A 22,976-nucleotide genomic window follows, 5' to 3' on the forward strand; every position below is an offset into this window, starting at 1 on the left:
ATAAATAGATGCTCTGGATCCCAGCTTCTTTTAACCTTGGAGGGAGAGCTCAGCACTGTACAAAGGGCTGCTGCCACCCAGAAACGTCCCAGTGCCACTGGAGCCCCCTCAGGTAGAGCTGCCCTTGCTGGAGCTCAGGGCTGGGGCACCCAGCAGTCCCAGTTTGCCCAGCACACCCACACAATGGGCTGCGTGTCCTGCTCACAGAAAAACTGCCCCAGCAGAGAACAGGTCAGAACCGTGGTCAGAACAGCCCATGGAGGTGAGGACAGGGAGACCTTGGTGCCTGCTGTGGCAGAATTTGGGGCCTGACCCCTGTCAAGGTCGGTGTTTCAGCTGTGAAGGTCAGGCTGCAGCTCCCACTGGAGCAGGGAGCACACGGTGCACGGGCAGCTCTCTCTGCAGGCCTTTGCTCTCCTATTTCAAATGTAACACCTGGAGCTGTGCCAGGCTGGCCCTGCCAACGCCAGCCACACCTATTGCCCATGTGGTGGGAGGAGATTACAGACAGCAAGCCCCTATCTTTCAAAAATAACTGGCAGATGTCACAGAAGAGTAAATGCTTCCCACTCTAAGATCAAGATTTTGAGTTTAAAGCTAAAAACTGGAATAATGCACAGGACTGAATGCTAAAATTTCAGGTAACAGTTAGAAGGTGCACTCATGAGGATGCCTTGCAGCAGGAGCAAGCAGCTCCTGTGTTCAGGCAAAGCAGTGGAATTGTGTGGTCAGGGCACAGCACAAAGGTAGGACAGGTAGACTCCCACCTTGGCAGCCCCCAAGGCATTTCAGAGATGTATCCACCTTTGGAAGAACTTGTACAAGAACTGAGCAGAATGTGCTTGTACCTGGACACTTCAAGTGATATCACTTTGATAACAGTGACAAGAGAGCGAGAGCATTTGAAATTCTCATCCTTTAATGGTCAATGATAACTTCTGGCTGGTTTTGTGTAATACAATTAAACAATATACTTAAATGTTTCCCAAAAAAAAAAAAAAGAAAAAAAAAGAAAAAAAAAAAAAAGAAAGCAGCTCTCACACCCCTTCTTTCTATTGCTTTCTTTCACTGACATTCTGCTGCTGGATTGGACTCCCCTGGCCTAACATACGGATCTCAAGTCACCACACATCCACATCTCAAGTGTAACGAAGAGCTGAAAAACCTTGGTGCACCAGTGATACGTTATCTGAAAAATAACAGCTCTATCAAACCAAATCCTTCCCAGTCTCCACCGCTTCTCAAAGAGGAAAAACAAAATGTTACTGTGGGAGTCTTAATACACTTGTCTTTGTGGGTTTCTCTCTTCCCTGCTGAAGTCATACAGCATAGAGTTCATAGATCTTCTTTACACAGTACACCAGGGCAGCGAGTGCTATCGTGTTGTGCAGTCTCTTTCTGTGCAGGTCGTCCTTCCTCACCAGCACCACGGGAGTGGACGAGGTGAGCGTATGCAGGGGCAGGCGCGAGAGTTTATAGGCATCGTACTCCACCTGGTACTTGCAGCAGGGATCAAACTGCCACGAGATCCCGTACAGGGTGCAGCAAGCCACGCTCAGCACTCCGGCAGGCAGGGATATGTAGTGAGAATAATCTACGGGCAGTGCCAGGGGGGTGAAGAGGCAGGTGGTGCCCGCCAGCACGGCCGTTTTGTGCAGGCAGTTCCCCACGGTGATCCAGCGCGCCGTCTCGTCCCCGATGCGCGTGGGCTCGATCACGATGTACTTGTACTGCGCCTCCAGCGCCTGCTCCAGCTCGTACTCAAACTGGTCCTGAGCGTTCTCCCCGTTGTAGATCTCGTGCACAATGTAACAGTCCGTGGAGGACAAGGTCACCCTGGTGAGGGGAAATGAAGAATTAAAACTACAGGGCTGAAGGACGGGCAGTTCACCCACCAGGGTGGGAGAGCGGGACAGGAGTGCCCCGAGTGAGGGCAGCCCCTCAAGGTCACTGCCTGTTTCACAACCAGCAGCTTCTCAACTCAAGCTTCATTTCACATCAGCTGATTATCCTGCTGTACAATAATTCATCCCAAAAGAAGGCAACGTATTTTTCTTACCTTTTCCTAACTTGGATGATCTAGAACAATTTGAGAAATAGGATCTTGTAGTAGTCCTGAAATGATTTCTCACATTGATACCCAAGCAGAAGTGTCACTCGCACCTTAGTGACCACAACACATCACTGAACAAACCCCACAGACTTCAGGAGCTTTCACAGAAACCAAGGCAAGCAGCTCACTGCTCAGGAGGACAAGCTGCTCTGGGAGGTTTGGAGAGAGGAAGCCTCTCCACATGAATTTGCCTTCTGATGCAATTTTGCTATTTAGTCCTCCATATTAACACAGCCAAGTAAATCCATGGTAAATCCAACAAGGATGGCCAAGGAACACTGCTGAAAGGGAAGGTGAAGAAGGCAGCAGAGCATTCAGTTTGTGGCAGAACACTTCCCTCCCTCTCCTGAAGTGCGATGCAGCAAAGCAAGACATGAACAAGATTTTAACCCAGGCACTGCTTAAACAGTGAAGAAAGAGCTGCTCACTTCACCTGGGAGCACATTTCCTACTCAGGGGATTCAGGGAAATTGTACTGGAGCAGCTTTCTGCTACTTAATGTCACATCAATGCCCACCTTCCCTCCACCCCCTTCACCACATCGCCTTATATCTGCAGATACATTCATGTACAGACTGCTAAGAAATAGGATTATAACTGTTCACCTGCTCTGAGAAAGGGTAAAAACCTGTCCATCAGAACCAGGCAAAATCCTCCCTTCTGTGCAGAAATGAATATTTCTGGCATACTTGTGCTTAACCAGAGCAAAACTGAGCACGTGGCCTAGCAAAGATAAAAATATCTAGCAGATTCCTTTAGCAGAAGGAGAACAAATCACACATCTGACCTAATCACAGCAGACAAAACAGCCTCATCCCAACAGCATTCAGCCCCCCGTGATAGCAGGAGGAACAGTGCTGATGTGGAGAACAGAACGAGCACTTTTTGCTCCATTAGTGCAGTGGTACTTATGTGCATGCACTGGAAAATAAGGGAGAAAAATACACATTCACAAGCTGCTGTTGCCAAACATTATCCTTAATGTGCAGCTCCACTCAGGCTGCAAAGGGGATTGAGCAGTGGCCAGCTGTAATCAAGAATATTGTTAAATTACAAGCTGTTGCAGACGTGGCTGGGTTTGTAACAGCAGCAAACATCAACCAGCAGGACCTGAGAGACACCACCCTCTCCCAAAGCAGAGTCATGAGCAGTTTCATTAAAAGTCCAGCTGGAATTTATATAACCTACAAAGAAAACTCAACTTACAATGCAGTTATTGAGTTCTTGCAGTGCATTTCCCCCTTGGCCTGTTCATGGGTAGAAAGAAAAATAAAAGTCCAGCTTAATTCTGTGCATGCTGGGGGCTTCTTTAGGGTAATGAGTTGTTAGACATTGTTGGGAAAATTACCATAACCCTTTCAGCATAGGATGTGGTGGGCTCTGATGTTCTGCAGTGAATTGAGAGGTATTTAGAAAAAAAAAATTAAGAACAGGATCTATATAAGGAGTTTCTAACAAGAAACCAGTTAAGCAGGTGTTACACTGACACCAAGGACACAGCTGGTCATGGTTTCTGCCAAGGATTCTTTTCCCTGATAACAGCTGCTCCAAGTGCAGCTTCTTCCCAATCAAAAATTCCAGTTTCATTGCAAAAGACATATAGAGGCTTAAGGTAACTGCACACCACCACCCATGACTTTGTGAAACCACTTGCTAGGGCATAATGACTTCATGGAAAAGCTATTGCTGAAAGGCATTTTCAAGCTGGAAGCCAACCCAGTGCTAACACAACTCTCCAGACAAAATTAATATTTCCAACAAGGAGCACTTTCAGTGTTTTGTAATACCTAGGAACATGCAGATGGGTGGGCAAAACAGAGAGGCAGAATCCAAATTCAAGAGAGAGCTTAGGCACAGCACAGTTGTCATTGCACATCTCCCTGTCATCACTGGGAAAACAGGGATGAAGTGAGGCCATTCCCTCCCTGCCTCTGCAAGAGCCATGGGAACTGAGCTTCTCACTTTAGAATTCAGTATCTACCTGGGATTTCTCCAGGCTCAGCACCAGGACAGGTGGCACCAAGCCATCAGTTTCTCCTTGCTCAGCTCTTGCCTGTTCTTCCCTCTGAACATCCATTTTTTCCTTTCACCATCACTGCACAAGCAGAGCCACACCACAAAGAGCCACCTGTCAGCAGGAGCCAACACACTGGCCAGAGGCAGCACTGCCCATCTCCTCTGGAATTTTCTGACTTTATAACAATAAAGTTGAGAAAAGCACATGCTTTTTTTTTTTTTTTTTTGGCCTCCAATGCCAAAACAAGCAGAATTTAAAGTATGTTCTGCTGGGAAAAATAAAAATTTATTGGGAACTGAACAGCACAAAGGCTCCATCCCTGAAAGAGTCTGTCCCCCAACTGTGCTGTTTCTCCAAATGAGTCCTCTAAAATCAGAATAAATCTCTATCGTAGTGCTGAAGCTGCAAATGGCAAAACAGCCAATCCAAAAAAGATATCTGCTTAAATAGGACATGTGGAGAGTCAGCAGAGCAGGCAGCAGGTCTCAATTTCTGCACAGGGAAGTTGGGTATCATGTGTGATTTCCACACAAGAACTGGCTGCCCCTGGAGCATGCAAAGCTGAAAACTGTTTGGATTTCACATGATACAGAAAGAGACTCAGATATGTGGGCTTGAGGAGGTTTCAGCTGAGGACTTCACAGACACAACTCTCCTGACCCAGCCCTTCCACTGAACACAGCAGCTGCACACCAACAAACCCAGTCAAAGCAACTGCATCTGCTCACACCCTGGAGTGGAGTTTGCCTTTTGGAGCTTGCCACCCACCCTGGCCATGACAAACAAACTGCAGAGCTGTGCAGGCAGCTCTGAGCTGGCATCCACCACTTACCAAGTGTGGGGATTTGATATAAACTCCATTTTACTTGAAAGAATAGTGAATAACTAGAGAGCACCTAATGCCAGAAGATATAAAATGCTGCCAGGTGTTCAGAAGCCTCATAGGCTGTTTACCAGACAGATCACAGCCTAAAAGCAGTTGTTAATATTATTATAATATTCTAATTATAATATTGTTAATATTAATCAAATTATTTTCCAGGACCTGTCTCTCCACTCCAAATAAGAGGGCACAGTTAAAAAGTTGTAGTAGAGCTGTTCTGTAGGAATAGTTCTAGATCCAAATATTTGTTCTACTGCAGCTGCAGGCATTCTATATTTGAGAACTTCCAGTGTCTCACTCCTGGTGCTGAATGAATGCCTGGATGGGAGGATGTGACAGAACTCTCAGCTATTCACAGCAAGATGGAAATCACTTAAAACTCAACAATGTCAAATTTTGGTGTTGCCAAAGTTAAAAATAAGGAATCCATTGTTAACAGAGCTGCAGCAGTGGGAGGGGCAGAAGTGTCTGTTAGCTATAGAGCAAGCTTCAAATTACATTTGGATTGTCTTCCTAACATGGGAATATGGGAGAGCACCAGGAGAGGGTGAACAACAGCAGCTCCAGCAGTTCATCAAATCCTGAAATGCTTTGGGTTGCAAGGGACCTCAAAGCCCATCCAGTTCCACCCCTGCCATGGCAGGGACACTTTCCACTGTCCCAAATTGCTTCAAGTTCTGTCCAACCCTGCCTTGGACACTTCCAGGGATCCAGGGGCAGCCACAGCTTCTCTGGGAATCTGTGCCAGGGCCACCACCATCACAGGGAATAATTTCTTCTGAAGTTCCAGTCCCCAGAACAGCTCCATTTCTCTGTCCCACCTTGGAAGCAGGCTCCTGGGAACAGCAGCCTGCCTGGTAAATGGAAATTTCAGTTGGGTAATCTTTGTGGATGAAGAAATAAGTACCATTCCAAAGAGGAGGCACAATGTCACTCCATGCTTTGCCAGGTGGCAAAAGTAGAAACAAAGAAGAAAGCAGTGAGAACAGGCAGGGGAAAACATCCTGGGAGAACCCTGAACACCCTCCTAGCACTGCCCACTGCACGGAGAAGCACTGAGCCTCTGAGATTGTTGCCTTCAGCCTAATGGCACCTGCCAGACAGACTTTTTTGATGAGGGTTTCAAGTCATCCAACTATCTCAGTTCTGCAAATGCTCAAAATCACACTTGGAAACAATCTTTAACTGCACAAGTACAGTTCTGGACAAAAAAGTTCTTTTGAGCCCTTCCCGTAACACACAGGTCAAGTTTTGGTGAAGTTTTCTTTCCTGGGCAAGAGTTTTGCTCAGAGCACCAAACAATCAGATTAATTGAAAATGGAGACCAGTTTGATAAGAAGTTAAAAATATTAGAAGGGAGAAGCTTGCAGCAGTGTGATAACACCAGGTCACAAGCAGCACACAGCAGTGCAAGAGGGGTTTCGTGCTGGCTCTCCAAGATCTCAGAAAAAGGACATTACAGATGGCCAGAGCATGTCTGGGAGCATTGCTGGCATCTCAGCCAAGCTGCAGGAAGTCAACAGAGTCAAGGCATGACAAATCCAAACACTAAACTTCCCTCCCTCCAACATAAATTCTTCCTGAAATTCAATTTAATTTCAAGATTAAGAAATGAGCTGTGGCCTGGCTTTAATTCTCAGTGGAAATATTCCACCTCCCAGTCACATTTCCCAGTGTATGTTTCTGCTCAGGATATGGTGCACAGAGAGCACAAACACATCCCATCCTAAACACCTGGAGAATTGTTGCTCTGCTCAAGGTCCCCACAATTTACCAGGCTCAAGCCCTCAGCCAGGGCTGCCAGGCCTGGGGCTTTAAGAAGGGCACTCAAGCAGAGGAAGAACAGGAAATGCAGGGCAATAAAGCAAGACTTGAATTCAAAAGATGCACCTTTAATTCAAATAGGAAAAAGGACAGGAGAACATTGGGAAGCTCTTCAAGCAGCCTTAGGGAGGACAACATTACCTGAACTCTAAGGAAAACATCACCAGGCCATTACAACAAATCCAGCCCCAGACAACAAGGAGGTGTCAATTTTAAGTCAACTAATGATTAGCCAGGCTGATGGAAATAGGTCAATCATTGCTGCAAGCAGAGCACAGAAATCTGAGCAGGGCAGGCAGGGAAAGGGGAGCTCTGTGAGGGCACAGAGCAGCCAGGCAGGCACTGCTGATGACATGGAAGCTGTTCTTTCCAGAGTTTGTCAGAACATCTCCCAGGGGAACAAACGACATGCTGTCCACTGCTCTGGCGGGCACCAGGCTGCCTTTTGTACAAAAACACCCAGCACAATCCTGTGCCTGTTCTGTATGAAAAAGTTGTTTTGGTCTACACATGAACAATTCCCTTTAGACAGGCTCCATTAAAGAGTCTATCCAGAATGAAGAAAAACAAATATTTAGTTGGTTCCCTTCAGTGTTTTTGGTTATTTTGTTTAACATTATTATTTCACCACCAGAGCCAGCTGGGGTTCACAGTCAACATCCTTTGAAATTAATGTCCTTACATTCACTCTGAGCAAGGAAAGCACTTTTTCACCAATTACAGCTTTCTCTGTATCAATAAAGTCACTTATGAAGGGACTCAGTCTCCACAGATATGCTGGTCTATTTTTTTTTACATAATTTTAGATGAAAGCGGCTGTAGTCTCGTAGCAGACAGGATTTTATTCAGCACTGAGTCTCCTCACACCACCTCCGACACACAGATGCCTTTTAGAGCGGCTGCCTGACAACTACAAACCCTCCTTGAAACAGCTCAGCTACCAGGAAAACTGCATCAGCACATTCAGTTCAAAGGAACGTGCCTTTGGACAAGAATCCTGCCAGAGTAAGAAAAGTGTTTTCAGCCTATAAAAAGCCCATGTCATCATGTGGTGACATCAGGTCTGTCAGCGCTGCCTCTGCCCAACCGGTGCTGCAGCAGCCTGGCGAGACAGGCACGGGTGGTTTGGGATCAGAGGCACCCACAGCTCCTGCTCTGCAGCTGCCAGGCAGGAGCAGCACCTCTCTGACATCACCCAGCACCTCCTGGAATTGTCCTCCTGTCACGTTCGGCCAGGGTGACACCTAAAGAACCACCAGCCTTTGATGGAGATTGTGAAACTCTGCTCAAGGGGGGATGTGCTGCGCTGTTCTCTTCCATGCCCTCCTCACTGGCAAAGGAAAAATAATAAATGCAGCAGGTTCATGGAGTGACTCGTGTTTAGGAGTATTTTTGATCATACTCCTTTGAAACAAGATCACCCCAAACAACAATTAGATTATTGTACAGGTTACAGATGAAGTTACACAGTAACAACTCACTTTTAAGTCTGCATCAATTTTCACCCTGGAAGAATAATTGAAGTTATTAAGTGTTCTTTTCCATATTCTGTTTCTCCCCTTCTGCTGGGAGGACACGTCTGCCACATGAAAACTCCACACCTCCCGTGCTGGGGCAGTGCCAGCCCTGGGTGCAGACAGTTTTTACCACTGTGGTATTCTTAGCTGTTTATTTAAACCACGCTGATGCAGGAATTCCATTGGCCCTTCCAGTTCAATTACTTTTGAATTCCCTGAACATAGGCAGCATTCCTGCAGTTCACATCAGCGCCAGAATTTTCAGGGCTACTTGTGGCTCTCCTTGGCCGGGTAGATTCAACAGCATCAAAGCAAACGCTGCTGGATCACAGCAAGGGAACAAAGTGAAGCAAAAGCCACGAGACAAATGAAGGGGGATATCAGAGTTTCTAATTAAGAGGGATATCAGAGTTTCGAGGCGAGGCAACAGGACAAAGGAAAACTCAGAGAACACTGCAGCAGCTTTCAGCAGCTGCCGGTTACATCAGTCGGCCCTGGGGCAGAACAGAAAAATGCCAACGTCAGGAAATGCGGGATAAACCCAGACATTTTCAGCAGGTGGAGGGCTGTGCACACAGGTTTTAAAGTAGTTCGACCAGACACTGTCTTAAGCTGTGCCAGGGGAGGATCAGGTCTGACATTTGGAGGGATTTCTTCACAGAAAGGACGATTAAATACTGGAATGGGCAGCCCTGGGAGGTGGTGGAGTCACCGTCCCTGGCGGTGTTTAAGGAAGGACTGGGTGGCACCGAGCGCTCTGCTCGGGGTGAGGGGTGGGGATCGCTCCAGGTTGGACTCGATGACTTCCGAGCTCTTTCGAACCTAACTGATTCCGTGACATATCCCTCTGTCTCTTTTCCCCATTTTAAAGTTGCGATTCCCAAACTTCCCCCGCTGCTCCGTGGGTATTTCCAGCCCGTGCCGGCCGCTCCTCCGCGCCGGCAGAGGCCGGAGCGCGGTGCCGAGCTCGGTGCCCGCCGCGGCCCCGGCAGAAGGAGGTCACCCTGGAGGACTCGCCGCTCCCTCCCCGCCTATAAAAATAGCCGTGGACGGAAGGAGCCTCCCGGGGCCGGCCCTCCTCTCCCCGGCCCGCAGCGCCGCATCCCGCCGCGGGCAGCGCTGCCCCGGACGCGCCGCGGTTCGCGCTGACCTTCCCCGGGCCCGGCCCCGCCGAGCGCCCCCGGCCCCTCCGCGCCTCAGCGCGGCCGCGTCCCGCGCCCGCCCCGCCCGGCCACGCTCCCCTCGCGGCGCCCCCGCCCTTGCCGCGGGGTCGCGGGGCCGCCGCGGGCGGTGCGGCCCCGCAGCCCCCGCCGCCCCTCGCCGCCGCCCGGCCGCCCCTCACCTGTCCCGGCCGCCGCCGCTGTTGGTGCTGCCGGGGCCCGCGCGCCTCCTTCCCCACGCCGCCATCTTGGAGACACTCGCCTCGCAAATGTCTCCGCCGGCGGCCCGCGGGCGCGCCGCGCTGCCCGACGGAAGATGTAGTGCGTGGGGGCGGCGGCGCCGCTGCTCGGGGTGGGGCTGAGCCCGAGGAAGGACTACAATTCCCACAGTGCCTCGCGCCGCCGCACAGCCGCGGGGTGCTCTGGGGCGTGTAGTCCCCTGGACAGGGGCGGTGGGGCCAGGCGGGCACCGCGGTGGGACCCCGGTGGGACCCACGGGCATAGCCCCGTCACCGGCGGCGGAGCGGCTCCGCGGGGCTCGGCTCGGCCCGGACCGGCTCGGATCGGCTCGGCCCCGCCGCCCGGGATCTTCCAGCCCGTGGGAGGAGCGCGGTGGCGAGTCCCGGCCTGCCCCGCGGCCCCGCCGTAAGGGGATGAGGCTGCCCAGGGTGGGCACCGCTCAGCATCGCCCCCTGATCCCAAAACCCCAGGAGGCTCCTTCCCTGCAGGCGATTAGGGATGGAGGATCCCCTGCGCAGCACTTCCCTGGAAGGAGAGGCTGGGCGGTTTTGGGGTGAATTTGGCCCTCTTAATCAGTCTCGAAAAGGGGCAGTGAATGGGGAGACTCCCCTGCTGCATCTCTGAGGAAGAATAAATCACAGAATCACTTAGGAAAGACCTCAAGGTCATCAATTCAATATAATGTTTAATATCAAACGCTTCTCTAGAATTGCAGTGTAGGTTTGGTTCTGCCAGAGGTTTCCCAGCTCCTGTGGGTCCATTAGAAGGTTTTGTGCCTGGATGGTATCTCCAGGGTGCTCGAGCCTCTGCAGGGCTCCGTCTTGCTCCGGGCTGGATTCCTCCCAGGAGAGGAGCCTTTTTATCAGGAATTTTAAGTTTTGCTTATCAAACAGCAGCTCCTTGCTCCACACCCCCTCCTTTCTCGGAGCCCTCCTCCAGCCTGACAGCACTGCCTCTGCATCTCCCGTTCCTACAAAAACCCTCTTTTTGACAGCATTATTCCCAAGTGATGTAATGTGACTGTGAGAACAAACCCCTGGCTGCCTCCACCTCCCCAGGCATCCCGAGGCTGCTCCTGCAGGGCCCGCCCCCAGCGCTGCCCTCCCAGCTGTGTTTTGGGGGGCAGCTGTTCCGGGGGAGGTGTTCCTGCATTCACAGGAACCAGGAGGTGTTTGGGAAGCGTGCCCAGCCCGGCAGAACGTGCAGCAGGGCCGGGACAGGCCGGAGCACGGACTGTGTGGAATGTGGAATGTAAACAGAGTGTGTTACCAGCAACAGCCCAGCCGCGGATCCCAACGGGCCGTGCTGTCCCTCGGGAGCAGCCAAGCCCAGCTCCTGCTGCAGCCCAGGGGCAGCTTGTCACGCTGGATCAAATCATAACTGCTCCCCACACCAACCTTCCTGGCAATCTGAGTTATCCAAACTCAGCCTCTGCAGCCTTCTCACAGCGCTGGGAAGGGACACAAATGCCCTGCCAGGATCCTGAGTGTCCAGTGCTCCCAGCCCTGGAGAGTGCTGGCTCCAGGAGGGCACTGCCTTATGTCCCTCTGAGCACCTGCCTGCCCACCTTGCTCTGGACAAGCACAACAACTGGATATTTAAATATTTCCATGCCCATCTTAAAGCAGTGGACACAAACACTGAGTGTGTCTGCTTATTTGCAGGACAACTCCCAAAGCCTGGCCTGAAATCCCAAGGAGGAACGGTGAAGGTGAGCAAGTCTGGATCAGCTGGCAAAGAAGAGGAACCAGTTGTGATCCCGCTCACCCTAAGATCTGCACAGTCATCACCAGGTCAGCCAGCCCTGTGACCTCAAATAAAACACAATAATTTCACCCCTTACCTACTGATCCTTTGCAATGGGAGCATTGACCCCCCAGCACAGCACAGCCATTGCAGCTCAGTTAAGCCACACTTTTATTGTATTGTATTCCATGCATTATGTTCATGTTTTATAGTATGACAGAGGGAGGGGTCAAGATAAATGTTAAACATAAACAAGAGCAGAAAGGTCGTTTGTAACAGGTCCTGAGAAGGAAAGGCACATCGTAACCACCGAATCCAACAGAAAGGAAACCTGGGACAGAGGAAGACAACGCTGGAGAGCGGATGAGGGAGGGGGTGTTTCAAGTTGGGGGCTGTGGAAGCAGGTCTGACAGCCACCTGCATTCCCCCACCCACCACAGGTCTGTAGTTCAAACGGGTTTGGGGAGCTCAGTATTCAACCAAACCACTTCCACGCTCCTGTTGCCCGGGGAGAGTCCAAAATCCCAAACTCCTCCAGGCTTAATAAGCACCAAGGGGCAGCACAGGGCTCAAAGCTCCTTTCTGCAGAGACCAGCTGGGCAAAGGCAGCTGGTGGGGAGGCAGAGAAAGGTTACCCAGCACCGAGGGACCCCCAGGCAGGTCCCACCCAGCCATGCAGGGTCACAGGAGCACCGTGGGCTCATCGCTGGTGAGCTGCGGGTATTGCTATTCACTGGCATCCAGGAGGAGGGACAGAGCAGGGACACAGCAGAGAAAGGGTTGGCACAGCCACTGGCACAGGTCCCTGCCAGCTCAGACACCAGGGGGTTGTAGCACCTCGAAGGAAGCAGCAGCAGAACCGGGAGCTGTGCTGAGTTAAGGCAGCGATCGCTGCGGGATCCAGCGCCGGGAAGCTCCAAGTTCCTGCCACAGCAGCACAGGGGCTCCAGAGCCAGGCTGGACGTGGTGCTCTGCCCACAGAGTGAGCACAGCACACCCTGCAGTGAGCTGACACATCAGGGGGCTGCTGGAGACTGCTCACAGTGGAAATGAGCACTAAAGCAGGACAGAGCTCAAGCATCGCACCCAGCCCTGCTGTGGCACAGACACAAGTGTCTGATCTTGGCTTACAGGGGGCAAAACAGCTCAGCTTCACCTTGGAATCAAGAGAAGGGATGGTTCAGCCATCACAGCAGCACCAGAGCCAGCCTTGCTCCTGTAACTAAGTGTGTTGTGCATGTTAAAGAAGGAACATTTAGCAGCCCACATTTCTTCTTGAGCCCCTTTAGTTTGTTACCCTTTCCCAGTCCTGGTCCCTCAAAGCCACCCTAAAGGTCACAGCCTGGGTGAAATAAGCAGCAGGAGGGCAGAAATGAAGCAGAGGCAGGGCTGAGCTTGAACCCTTTCCTGAGCAGCACAGGGCAGAGGTGGCTCTGCCCCCTGGCACAGGTGGTGGGCACGGGCAGGGGTCTCAGAGCTGCAGTGTGCAGGGCAGGGATGGAGGTTGGGAGTTCTGGAAGCCTGAGAGGGCTGTGCTGTGCTGTGCTGGTGATGGGCAGCCCAAAAGCACGGGCAGGCAGCAAGGGTTCCCCTCGTGCTGGTGGCCAGGGACAGCTCAGGCTGAAATCCTGGCACAGGGTCTCCATCTCTGGCCACCCCAACCAGGAGAGAAGTTTGTAGGAGTTTTTGCCTTTGCTGCCATGGATTTTGTGCTGGGCTCTGGGAAAGGGCTGAGCTTCCTCCCACCTGGGGCTTCGGTCACTCCGTGGCACAGATTGTAAACTTTAGTCCCTGCTGAGCAAAGCAAGGCCTGGGTTTGGTTTCCAGGTGAGAGGCTCTCCATGTCCTGCCTGGCTGCAGCCCCAGTGGCTGCTCAGGGCTGGGGGTGTTGAAAACATCTCTCCCTCACCACAGCCCTGCCTTGGGACACTACAGAATCCTGAGAGCTCAGTATGAGATGCTCTGAGGTGTAGCTCAGGCTGGAGAACGCAGGCAAGGCAGGACAGGCAGCAAGCTGGGACCTGGCAGTGCCCTGCCATCGTGGTGCCACCTCCACATCTGAGGGTGGCAATGCTGGGTTGTGCTACAGAATCATCATCCACCGAGGTAAGAGCACGAAATGAGGGTGTTCCTGCTGCTGGCCAAGGTCCCCATGATGCTGCCAGAGCCCTGAGCTTGGAGCTGTGAGGAGGCCCTGAGCAGCCAGGTAATGCCAGGAGCCAGGGCTGCTTCCCAAAGGCTGTAAGGAGGAGCCATTGGGATCCATATGGATGCAATGGATGCAGGCACCTCCAGCACTGAACCCTGCAGATGGGCCAGGAGCAGGTCCTGGAGGCCTTGCCCTGCTGCTCTCAGGATGTCCTGGTGGGGCTGATCTGGGGCACTGACAGGGATGCAGAGATGGAGGAGAGGAGGGGAGCCTTCCTCTTCAGCTGCAGGAAACCACCCTGGTGCCCTGGGATGTCCCTCAGTGCTCAGGCCAAGGCTGATCTCTTCTCCTGAGCAGGCTGTGTCCACACCAAGGGCAGAGAGACAGGAATAACAGTCCATGACCCTCTGGGACGCCACTTCAAGGTTGTGTACACAAGCTGGGCAGGAGATGGCATCTCCAGGGAGCAGCATCTGCAACTCAACTTCCTCTGCACAGACTCTGCCACAGCCTCTGCAGTCCACGTCCACTCCTCACATGGCTCTTGTCTCCAGGCTCGAGGGTGTCACCATCCCAGTGTCTCCACAGCCAGGCCAGCAAAGCCCCTGAGGTGCCCCCATGGTCCACATGTTCTGGTATGAACTGCAGGTGGCCTTGGACACGGCCTGGTGCCCACCAGGTGCTGCAGGGGATGAGCCTGACATAGGGCTGGGGCTCCTCCAGCACCTCCCTCTGTCCCAGAAAGCTGAACCCACAGCATCTCCCCAGCTGCCAGGAGCAAAGGGGGGCTGGCACCCCATGAGCAGCCCTAACCAACATCCCCCAGCAAGTTCAGAACTGTTGCCAAGCAGGGGGCAGAGGATGAGGTGCAGAACAAGTCATGCCCTGGCCTTGCGATGGAGTTTGGTGGAAAATTCACCCTCTTCTATCCCCTGGCTTGGGAAAAGCACTGGTGGGCACCCTGTGTGCCCAGAGCAGCCTGGCCCAGGGGCTGTGGCCATGCTCACACATGGGCACAGAGGAGGAGGAGGTGCCCACACTCACACACCGCATGGACACGCTAAAAACCGGGAATTGCCAGTGTGGGAAGGGGGTTCCTGAGACTGCAGAGAAGCCAAGGCCGCCTTGAACAGTCAGGGCCAGGTGTGCTGGTGAGGGAGCAGTCCTGCCTTAAGGCTGCAAATGTTCCAGGTACTGCGGCAGAGGGTTCTCCTTGACGTATTTCTGAATGTACCAGCACGTCAGGTGGGCCTTCAGGTCCTCCTCCACCACAAAGTCCAGGGCTGCCTGCAAGCAGTGCAGATCAGAGGGGTCACAACCAACACCCCCAGCCTCAGGGGAGTCCTGCACCCCTCACCCAGATGGGGGAAGCAGCAGGAGTCCCTCAGGTACCCCTGTGCTGTCCTGCCACAGAGTGCCCAGTTTAACCCTCAGCACATCCAGCCCCGTGGATGCTGTGCTGCAGGTGACACAGCCCATCCTGTGAAGGCCACCTTCATTATCTCTTTGTCCCCATTTACAGGGCCAGGGAGCAGCTGGACCCCAAAGCAGCACCCCAGTGTTGTGCTCATGGCTCCCCATCTCTCCCTCACAGCCCAAGCAGGCAGAGGGCTCACCAGGGTAGTGAAGGTTTGAGGAGGGGTCCAGCTTGAGCTGAGCTGAGCCATCAGCCCCTGCACAAGGGATTTCTGCTGAGAGGGGGAATGGGCTGAACCTGGGGGAGTGCCTGGATTTGCTGACACTTACCCAGCTCTCCTTGCCACAAAACCCAGGGATGTCTGACCCCACATTTCCATCTGCCCCTCCAGCCACCCCATCTCCCATCAGAGCAGGATTCCCACAGGGCACACACACAGTTCCAACAGGACAGGGCCTGCTTCAGCCAGGATCTTTACCCGCAGTTGGGATGGCAGCAGGATGGGCACCGTGCCCTTCTGGGGGGCTGGGGCTGTACCTTTGCCAGGTGCTTGGCAATTCCTCTCCCTCGATAGGCGTCGGGCACCTCCGTGTGCTGCAGGTCCACGATGCGCTTCCCCACGTACTCGTAGAGCAGCACGGCCTTGTCGTGGCAACCTGGGGGTGGCACAGAGGGGACAGGGCTGGGGTGTCACCCAGGATTGAGGGTTGGGGTGTCCCCCAGTGAGCCCTCAGCAGGGAATGGGACAGAGGGGTGAGGGTTGGGATGTCCCTGGAGAACCCACAACACAGAATGGGACAGAGGATTGAGGGTTGGGTGTCCCCAGAGAGCCCAAAGCAGCGAATGGGAGAGAGAGATGAGAGTTGGGATGTCACCAGAAAGCTCACAGTAGGGAATGGGACAGAGGGCTAAGAGTTGGGATGTCCCTGGAGAACCCACAGCATGTGATGGGACAGAGGGCTCAAGGTTGGGATGTCCCTGGAGAACCCACAGCAGGGGAAGGGACAGAGAGTGAGAGTTGGGGTGTCCCCAGAGAACCCACAGCAGGGGATGGGACAGAGGATTGCAGGCTGGGATGTCCCTGAAGAACCCACAGCACAGAATGGGACAGAGGATTGAGATGTCCCCAGAGTCCTCAGCAGGGGATGGGACAGAGGATTGAGGGTTGGGATGTCCCTGGAGGACCCACAGCAGCGGATGGGACAGAGGGCTCAGGGTTGGGGTGTCCCCAGAGAGCCCACAGCAGGGGATGGGACAGAGGATTGAGGGTTGGGATGTCCCCAGCAGGACAGGCAGTTTTGGGACTGCTACATCACCCCTCGTGCCATGGGAGTGGCTCTGGTGCTGGGTTTCAGTGGTGGCTTTGCTTTCAGTGACACCTGGATGTCCTCACTGGTCGCCCCAAGGTGAGCAGGGCCTTTCCAAGCCCCTGGAGCAGGAGCAGGTTTTTGACCCAGCTCTGAATCGGTGATGCCAGCACAACATGCTTAGGGTGGGAAAGCAGGTGTGGGGAGGGAGGAGATGTGTTGATGGTGGGGGAGAGTAAAAAGAAGAGGGGGAAAACCAACAAAACCCAACAAAGCTGACCCAGGTAACAGCCAATTATTTTCTCCTCCAGCACAGGGTTTTGTTTTTGGTTGTGACACATAAAACAGGACAAGACTCCTTGGTCTGGTGTTGCAGCATTGTCTAGACACGTTTTGGGAAAGATGAATCCCACAAATACACAGGAAAGCACACACAGGTGTGCAAGGGGGGCTGTGCACACAAATTTACATGTACACACACACAGGCTTCCTGTTTCAACACCCTGACCTTTCTCACAGCAGCTCAGTTACAGGAAAAAAGAAGTTTCAGCTCATGTATAAATCACAGGAGTCAGAACAGCCCTCTGGTTTCATCCACAGAAACTGAGCCTTCAGTGCAAAAGCAAATGTTTCATTTCTAGAGAGTTTCTGTGCTTAAAAGTGAGTTTCAGAAATGCAAGATCACAATCAAAGAGACAAGTTTGATTAAAATAATGGAAACTTTTCCTTCTGTCCAGTGTTTTTTTTAAGGCTCAAGGGCTGCAAAGTTCACCTGCATTCAGGATCTGCTTTAGCTGAGCTCAGTACACTCCATTTCACTGCACTTCAGCTGACAACTCCAGCCCAGCTTGCCTCACCCCTGTATTCAAGAGAAACTAGAAGGAGCCCATTGGAATTTTGTGTTTCCAGAGAAGCAGCTCAAGCTTTTATTGCTGCTCCTTTTATGCAGACACTCAATTCTCCTGCACTGGATGGAAACCTTCACATTTCCAGCCTGAGTTTATTCCTGCTGCTTTCTGCCCACTCCTTCTTGCGCCAACATTGTTCTTGGGTGGACATAAATAATTTCCCTTCCTGCCATTCCCCCAAGTATTTCTAGGCTTCAGTCCTGCCCCACTCAGCTCTGGCTCACCAAAAAGCTTTGGGTTTCCCCCAGAGAGAAAAGAGGGAGCACTGCAGTGTTTCTCCATGTGCATCCAGGCACCCCAAAACAGCCAAGGGAGCAGGTGAAGCCCTTCCTGCAGCACAGACCTGCCCAGGCTGGGGCATGAGGTGCCCTCACCCTCCCAGAGCATTTGGTGGCAGCTCTCAGGGGTGGCAAGGGCAGAGTTGGCAGCACCAAAGGCTGTAAAATGATCTTATAGCAGCAGCTTTCGCTCGTTCCAGCCCTTCCACCCCACTCTCCTCCCAGGCTAAAACTTTCCATAGCCTCTGCCTGAAGCTTTGAGAAGGTTAAAACTAAATTAACCACAGAATAAAATATCTTTTTTCTTTAAATACACTTTAAAAATATATTATCTGTTTAGAAGTATCAAAGACACAAATGCATTTTAAAGCAGGAGGTGATTGGAGTGTTTGGAGGATCTCAGACATGTCCTGGACAGGCTTTTCCTGGATATTCCCTGGACCACAGCAGCAGCACAAACCCCCAGCCAGGACAGGAGCTGCAGAGTGCCACCAGATGAACACACACACAGAGGATTTAACAACCAGCCTGATTTTACAACAGTCAGTGCTGCTGGAAACTGGGCCCAGTTCAGAAAAACATCCCAGCTCAGCCAAGTGCACGAGCACATCCACACACCTCAGTGGCACAGCACCCAAAACCAAGGACATTTGTGCCTCAGGGTGTGGTGTGGGCCCTGCAGGTCCCAGCCATGGCTTGGAAAGAGCCAACCCTGGTGCTGGGTGCTGCCCTGGCCATGGGGGCAGCTCCCAGGACAGCTGGGGGGGCTGGAAGCAGCACTGACCCTTCCAGCCCCAGCTTGGGGCACAAGCAGAACCCCCCCCAGAACATGGCACAGGAGACACCTCCTGCCAGCCTGTGCCACCCCTGGGCTCTGGGACAGGAGTTTATCAGCCTGCACAGGCACAGCTGGGCACACAGAGCCTGCCCTGCAGTCTGACTCACTGACTCTGAGGAAGTGGAGCTGATGCAAATCAGCAGAGCCAGAGAGGAGCAGGATGGCAGCAATGGCAGCACTGCTGGTGCCCTGCTTGTCCCCTCACGGGGGGCACAGGGAAGAGGAAGCTTTTCTGGGAGCTGGGCAAGGGAGCAGCTCTAACCTTGCTGCCCATGGAGGGTTTGTTCCACCAGGAGCAGTGGTGGCTCAGGGGCCTGGGGAGCAGCAGAGAGCTCAGTCCCAGCCCCAGCCCAGCTGAGGAAGGGACACCTCAGGCATCTGCAGGACACAGACCCCCCAGCCCAGCCCATCCTTCACTGCCCCCCTCTCCTGGCACACACAAAGCACCCAGCAAGGTGAGGCTGCAGCACTGCAGGACTGTCCCTTGTCCCTGTCCCCTGCACCAAACCCAGCCCATGACACCCCTTGGTGTGCCCAGGACCTGGGCAGGGCCCTGGCTGCTGCCTGCAAGGCCGATTCCTGTGCCCCAGCCCCCTTTGGACACTGCTCAAAGCCATTCCCTGGGGCAGGGGGAGAGAACAAATGCCAGCCCCATCTCCCAGGAGCAGGAGGCAGCTCAGGTCTGCTGCTGCTGAGCCAAACAGTGGGGAAAAAAAAAAAGCAAAAGCTGCGTGTGGGGTGGGCTGAGAGGACAAGAAGTGCTGAGCAGCTTATGCATCCCAGGCTGGAGCTCTGCCTGCCATGGGCTGGCCTCACTCCCCAGGGAGCTACTGGCACGTTACTAGGGAGAGAAAACACAACAGAGCACAACAGCCAGAGAGGAGACAGCACAGGGCTCTGGAGGGGCCTCCCTGCAGGAGGGGCAGCAGGGGGGCTGGTTTGGAGCAGTTTCCTGTTTAGGAGCTCTCTGGAGCTGCCTGTGGCACCGGACGAGTGGGGATGTCTTTGGTGCAGGGCCTGGTGACAGATCCCCTGGTCCCTGCTGCAAACTCAGCACCTTCTCCCCTCCTGAGAGCATCTGCCCATCAGGCAGGAAAGCTCCAAGCATGACCTGCTCCAGTTTTCCCAATAAACCTGAGCCTGGCCTGCTGGACAAGGAGCTCCTGAGACTCAGAGCAGCAGTGGGCAGAGAAGGAGCTCCCAGCCAAAATCCTGCCCTGGTGCAGCTGGGGAGGAGTGGGAGGTTTGAGAAGTGTGGTGTGCTGCAGCCAGCAGAAGTGTTGGAGTTGGAATGTGTGAGAAGCCCGAGCATCCCTGAGGAACTGGAGCTGCTCCATGCCCGTGGTGAGCCTGATGGGTGTGATGGGCATCAAGAAGTGACAGCAGCTGCTGCTAAAAGCTCTTCCCCTGCCCCAAACATCTGTGCCAGCAGCTGGACCAACCAGCCAACTGCCTTGGCATGGAGGGGATCCCTTTGGGTTTCTTGTTTTGAGCTGAAATTTCATCTCAGACCCAAAGAAATACCCAACTATCCTGACAAAACCAGCCTATATGATTCCCATGGAAGCTTTTAGCTTTGACAAATTGATGTTTTCCAAGAGAGTCTCTGCTCAGGGAGGTTTCTGGCTGGCTCAGGCTGTTAGTCACATCCTAACCCATTACAAATCCAGTTGGGCGTCTCTCTGCCCTCCTCTCGAGGGATAACGAGGCTCAGTGAGGTCTGCTTATAATCAGCTTTACTTTCAGCTTCTAAATGCTCCTTCATTTGGGATGCAGGGGAAAGGGAACGTGTTCAAGTGCAGCAGCTGTTCCTAAAGAGATTTAGCAGCTACTGCAGCAATGAGAGAGGGGAGGAAGCAGCAGAGAAAGGAAAGACAGGGCAAGCCCCAAAAAACTGAAAAAACTTGAGTGCAATTCATCTTCCTTGTGCACAAGGGGAAGTCCTGACAAGGTCACACAGGGGCACAGAGGCAAACACAGGATGATGCTGAAAACGAACATTTTCACAACCAGCTCACAGCTTTCACTGCCTCAGCCTCCTGCTCCAGGGATTTCCAGAAATTCATCACCATGCAAAGTTTTCTACCCAGCATCACACCACCACAAACCACCAGCTGTCAAAGTCTGGCTGCTTGGTCCACGTGCCTGGTGCATCCATGTTTTCCCAGGGCATCATCCACACTTGACATTTAGCAGAAATGAGGACATCACAGCAAAGCTGACCCTGGAGCCCACAAACTGCCGCTCATCTCTCAGTGACACCGGACAAGAGCGCTCTCTGAGGGACATGGAGGTCACTTTGATGCCCAAAACTGTGTCTGACCCATTTCTTGTCATTCCCTGCTTGCTGCAGGGAAAACCTCCCGGGGCATTCCACACCAGTGATGCTCCTCATGCCAGGAGGGACAAAGAGCAGTGCAGGAAATAAACACCCAGCCACGCACTCCCACAGAGATGGCATCTCCTGAGCAGCTTCCAGGGCTTGGCTGCCACCAGCAAGGGCCTAACAAGGAGGAGGAGAGGTGGGTCACCCACTGCACGTGGATGTTAGTCAGCACAGCAGGACACTGCTCAGCCTGAACTCACAAAAAAGGGCTCAGACTCCCTGAACTCCCAGAGAAAACACAACCTTGGTCATGGGGATTCACCTGGGTGAGGCCATGGCCACACTGGATGGGGCTTGGAGCAACCTGGTCCACGTCTGGACACACACAAGGTGTCCCTGATGAGCTTTGGGATCCTCCCAGCCCAAACCACTCTGGGATTCTGTGACTCCAGGACCCTCTCCTGAGTCAGGAGGTTCTGTGCTGATTCACACACGACTCCCACAGCTGAATCTCTCCCTCTCAAAGTTCACCCTCCCCAGTCACGACTCATCCCTGCTCAGCCACCAAACGCTGCTGGGCCCGTGGTGTGGCTGCCAGAGCTTTTATCCAGAAAACCACAAGAAAAGATTATGTCTCCCTAATAATTGTTGACCCTTGGCTGTCCCCTCTATTTCCTGCACACACCAACTTCACTGGCAGGGACAATGCTCTGCTGGTGGCAGTGGGGACCTGGCACCCAGGATCTTGTTTGATCTCAGGCTGAAATGAGCAGTTGGTGAAATTGTTTTCTCCGCACCCGTCTCCTCCTTCCTCGCTCCACCACTGCCGAGCTCCAGCCTGCCCTTTGTAATTAGTGGTTGAAATGAAAATGGGGTGGGGGGGGGAGGAAGAAAAGTCTAAAATAAAATATGGACTATTCTTGTTGTTCTAGCGGCAAAGCCTCCTGCATTCCCTAGGATTTCTGAACTACACATTTTATTTTTATTTTTTTTTAAAGGCAGCAGCTACCCTGCAATTTCTGTATCGAGAGCAGTTCTATACCCAGAGTAGTTCTCAGCATAACAAATGGATGGGGAAGAGATGCTGGGATGGTTGAATATCTGTAATTAACCACCAAGATGAAGGCTGGGAAAGAATCAGTGCACCACAGAGAAATGTTAGTGGCACCTACTTTTTGTTCCTTTGTTCACTCCACCCAGTATGTGACAGAGCTTTTTGGGGGTCACTGTGTCACCAGAGCTCCACAGGTGGCTGTGGCAGCTTGGATCCGTGTCACTGGTCCCACAGAACCGTGGCACCGACTCTGCTGGAGCTCCCGAGGGGTTTGCCTGAAGGAATGTCCCCAGAGCTGGCACCCCCACATCCCCCAGAGGCACCTGCTGGGGGGGACCACGGCAGTGTCCCCAACCTGCCCGTGCCACCATCGGGCTCCACAGCCCGGCCCAGCCGGGGGAGCCGAGCGATGCCCACATCTCCCCTGGGAGAAGGTTTTGGGGGGCAGGAGGGGCTGGGGGGTACTGGGGGGGGTCACACCGCGGCAGGGCGCAGAGTACGGGGGAAAGCGCAGCGGGACACAGGGCACGGGAGGAGGAGGGAGCGGGGGAAATAGGTGAGAACCGGAAAAAGGGGAGGAACAACAAGAAAAAAGGGGGGAGGAACGGGGAAGGAAAAGGGGGGAGAGACGGGAGGGGGGCGAAGGGGGGGGCCACAGCGAGAGCTGAAAAGGAGCGGGAATCTGGGTCCCAGCGAGGCGGAACCGCGGGCGGAGGGCAGCAGGTAACGTCCCGGGGAGCCCCGAGCGCCGTCCCTTACCGTTGAGCCGCACGGTGAACTGCCGCCGCTTGCGATCGTGCTCCACCTGGATGGGGCAGCCCTGCTCCAGGAGGCCGAGCGGCGCCGAGTGCGCCATGGCGGCCCGGTGTCGGTGTCGGTGTCAGTACCGCTGTCGGTTCCGGTCGCGGTGCCGGTGTCGGTGGCGGTGCCGGAGCGGAGGCGCGGGCGGGCCCGGCGCGGCCCCGGCCGCAGGAAGCCCCAGCTGTGCGGCACGTGCCCGCCCCGCAGCCAATGGCCGCGCCGCGCTTTTGTTTTGGTACGGCCGCGCGGCCCTTAAAGGGGCAACGCCGCCACCGCCGTGGGGACCGCAGCCAGCGCCCGGCGCCCCCGCGCGGGCGGGCACCGCCACCAGCGGCCGCCAGAACAGTACGGGCTCTGTACTGGGTCCGTGCTGGTTCTGTACTGGGTCCGTGCTGGTT

General features: G+C 53.7%; 2 protein-coding genes across 2 annotated transcripts; both read right to left on the bottom strand.

The window, feature by feature from the left end:
- Nucleotides 1-965: 965 nt before the first annotated feature.
- TMEM11 (transmembrane protein 11) lies at nucleotides 966-9,790 on the bottom strand. The gene is made up of 2 exons (XM_059484754.1): nucleotides 9,697-9,790; nucleotides 966-1,836 (listed from the first exon to the last, which is right to left on the bottom strand). Exons 1-2 carry the CDS (start codon nucleotides 9,759-9,761, stop codon nucleotides 1,320-1,322), a joined length of 582 nt encoding a protein of 193 aa, XP_059340737.1. The 5' UTR covers nucleotides 9,762-9,790; the 3' UTR covers nucleotides 966-1,319.
- A 1,857-nt stretch (nucleotides 9,791-11,647) lies between these two features.
- NATD1 (N-acetyltransferase domain containing 1) lies at nucleotides 11,648-22,776 on the bottom strand. The gene is made up of 3 exons (XM_059484738.1): nucleotides 22,537-22,776; nucleotides 15,604-15,722; nucleotides 11,648-14,936 (listed from the first exon to the last, which is right to left on the bottom strand). Exons 1-3 carry the CDS (start codon nucleotides 22,631-22,633, stop codon nucleotides 14,820-14,822), a joined length of 333 nt encoding a protein of 110 aa, XP_059340721.1. The 5' UTR covers nucleotides 22,634-22,776; the 3' UTR covers nucleotides 11,648-14,819.
- Nucleotides 22,777-22,976: the final 200 nt, after the last annotated feature.

The sequence above is a fragment of the Ammospiza nelsoni genome, chromosome 17, assembly GCF_027579445.1.
Source record: "Ammospiza nelsoni isolate bAmmNel1 chromosome 17, bAmmNel1.pri, whole genome shotgun sequence".
NCBI lineage: Eukaryota > Metazoa > Chordata > Aves > Passeriformes > Passerellidae > Ammospiza > Ammospiza nelsoni.

What these genes read in the sequence shown, in the direction of transcription:
- TMEM11 (XM_059484754.1), bottom strand. Translation starts at nt 9,761, where the DNA reads ATGGCGGCGTGGGGAAGGAGGCGCGCGGGCCCCGGCAGCACCAACAGC. An exon ending in AGCGGCGGCGGCCGGGACAG is followed by an intron (nt 1,837 to 9,696) that starts GTGAGGGGCGGC and finishes TCCCCTCACCAG; the next exon opens with GGTGACCTTGTCCTCCACGG.
- NATD1 (XM_059484738.1), bottom strand. Translation starts at nt 22,633, where the DNA reads ATGGCGCACTCGGCGCCGCTCGGCCTCCTGGAGCAGGGCTGCCCCATC. An exon ending in GTTCACCGTGCGGCTCAACG is followed by an intron (nt 15,723 to 22,536) that starts GTAAGGGACGGC and finishes TGCCACCCCCAG; the next exon opens with GTTGCCACGACAAGGCCGTG. An exon ending in TTGCCAAGCACCTGGCAAAG is followed by an intron (nt 14,937 to 15,603) that starts GTACAGCCCCAG and finishes CACTGCTTGCAG; the next exon opens with GCAGCCCTGGACTTTGTGGT.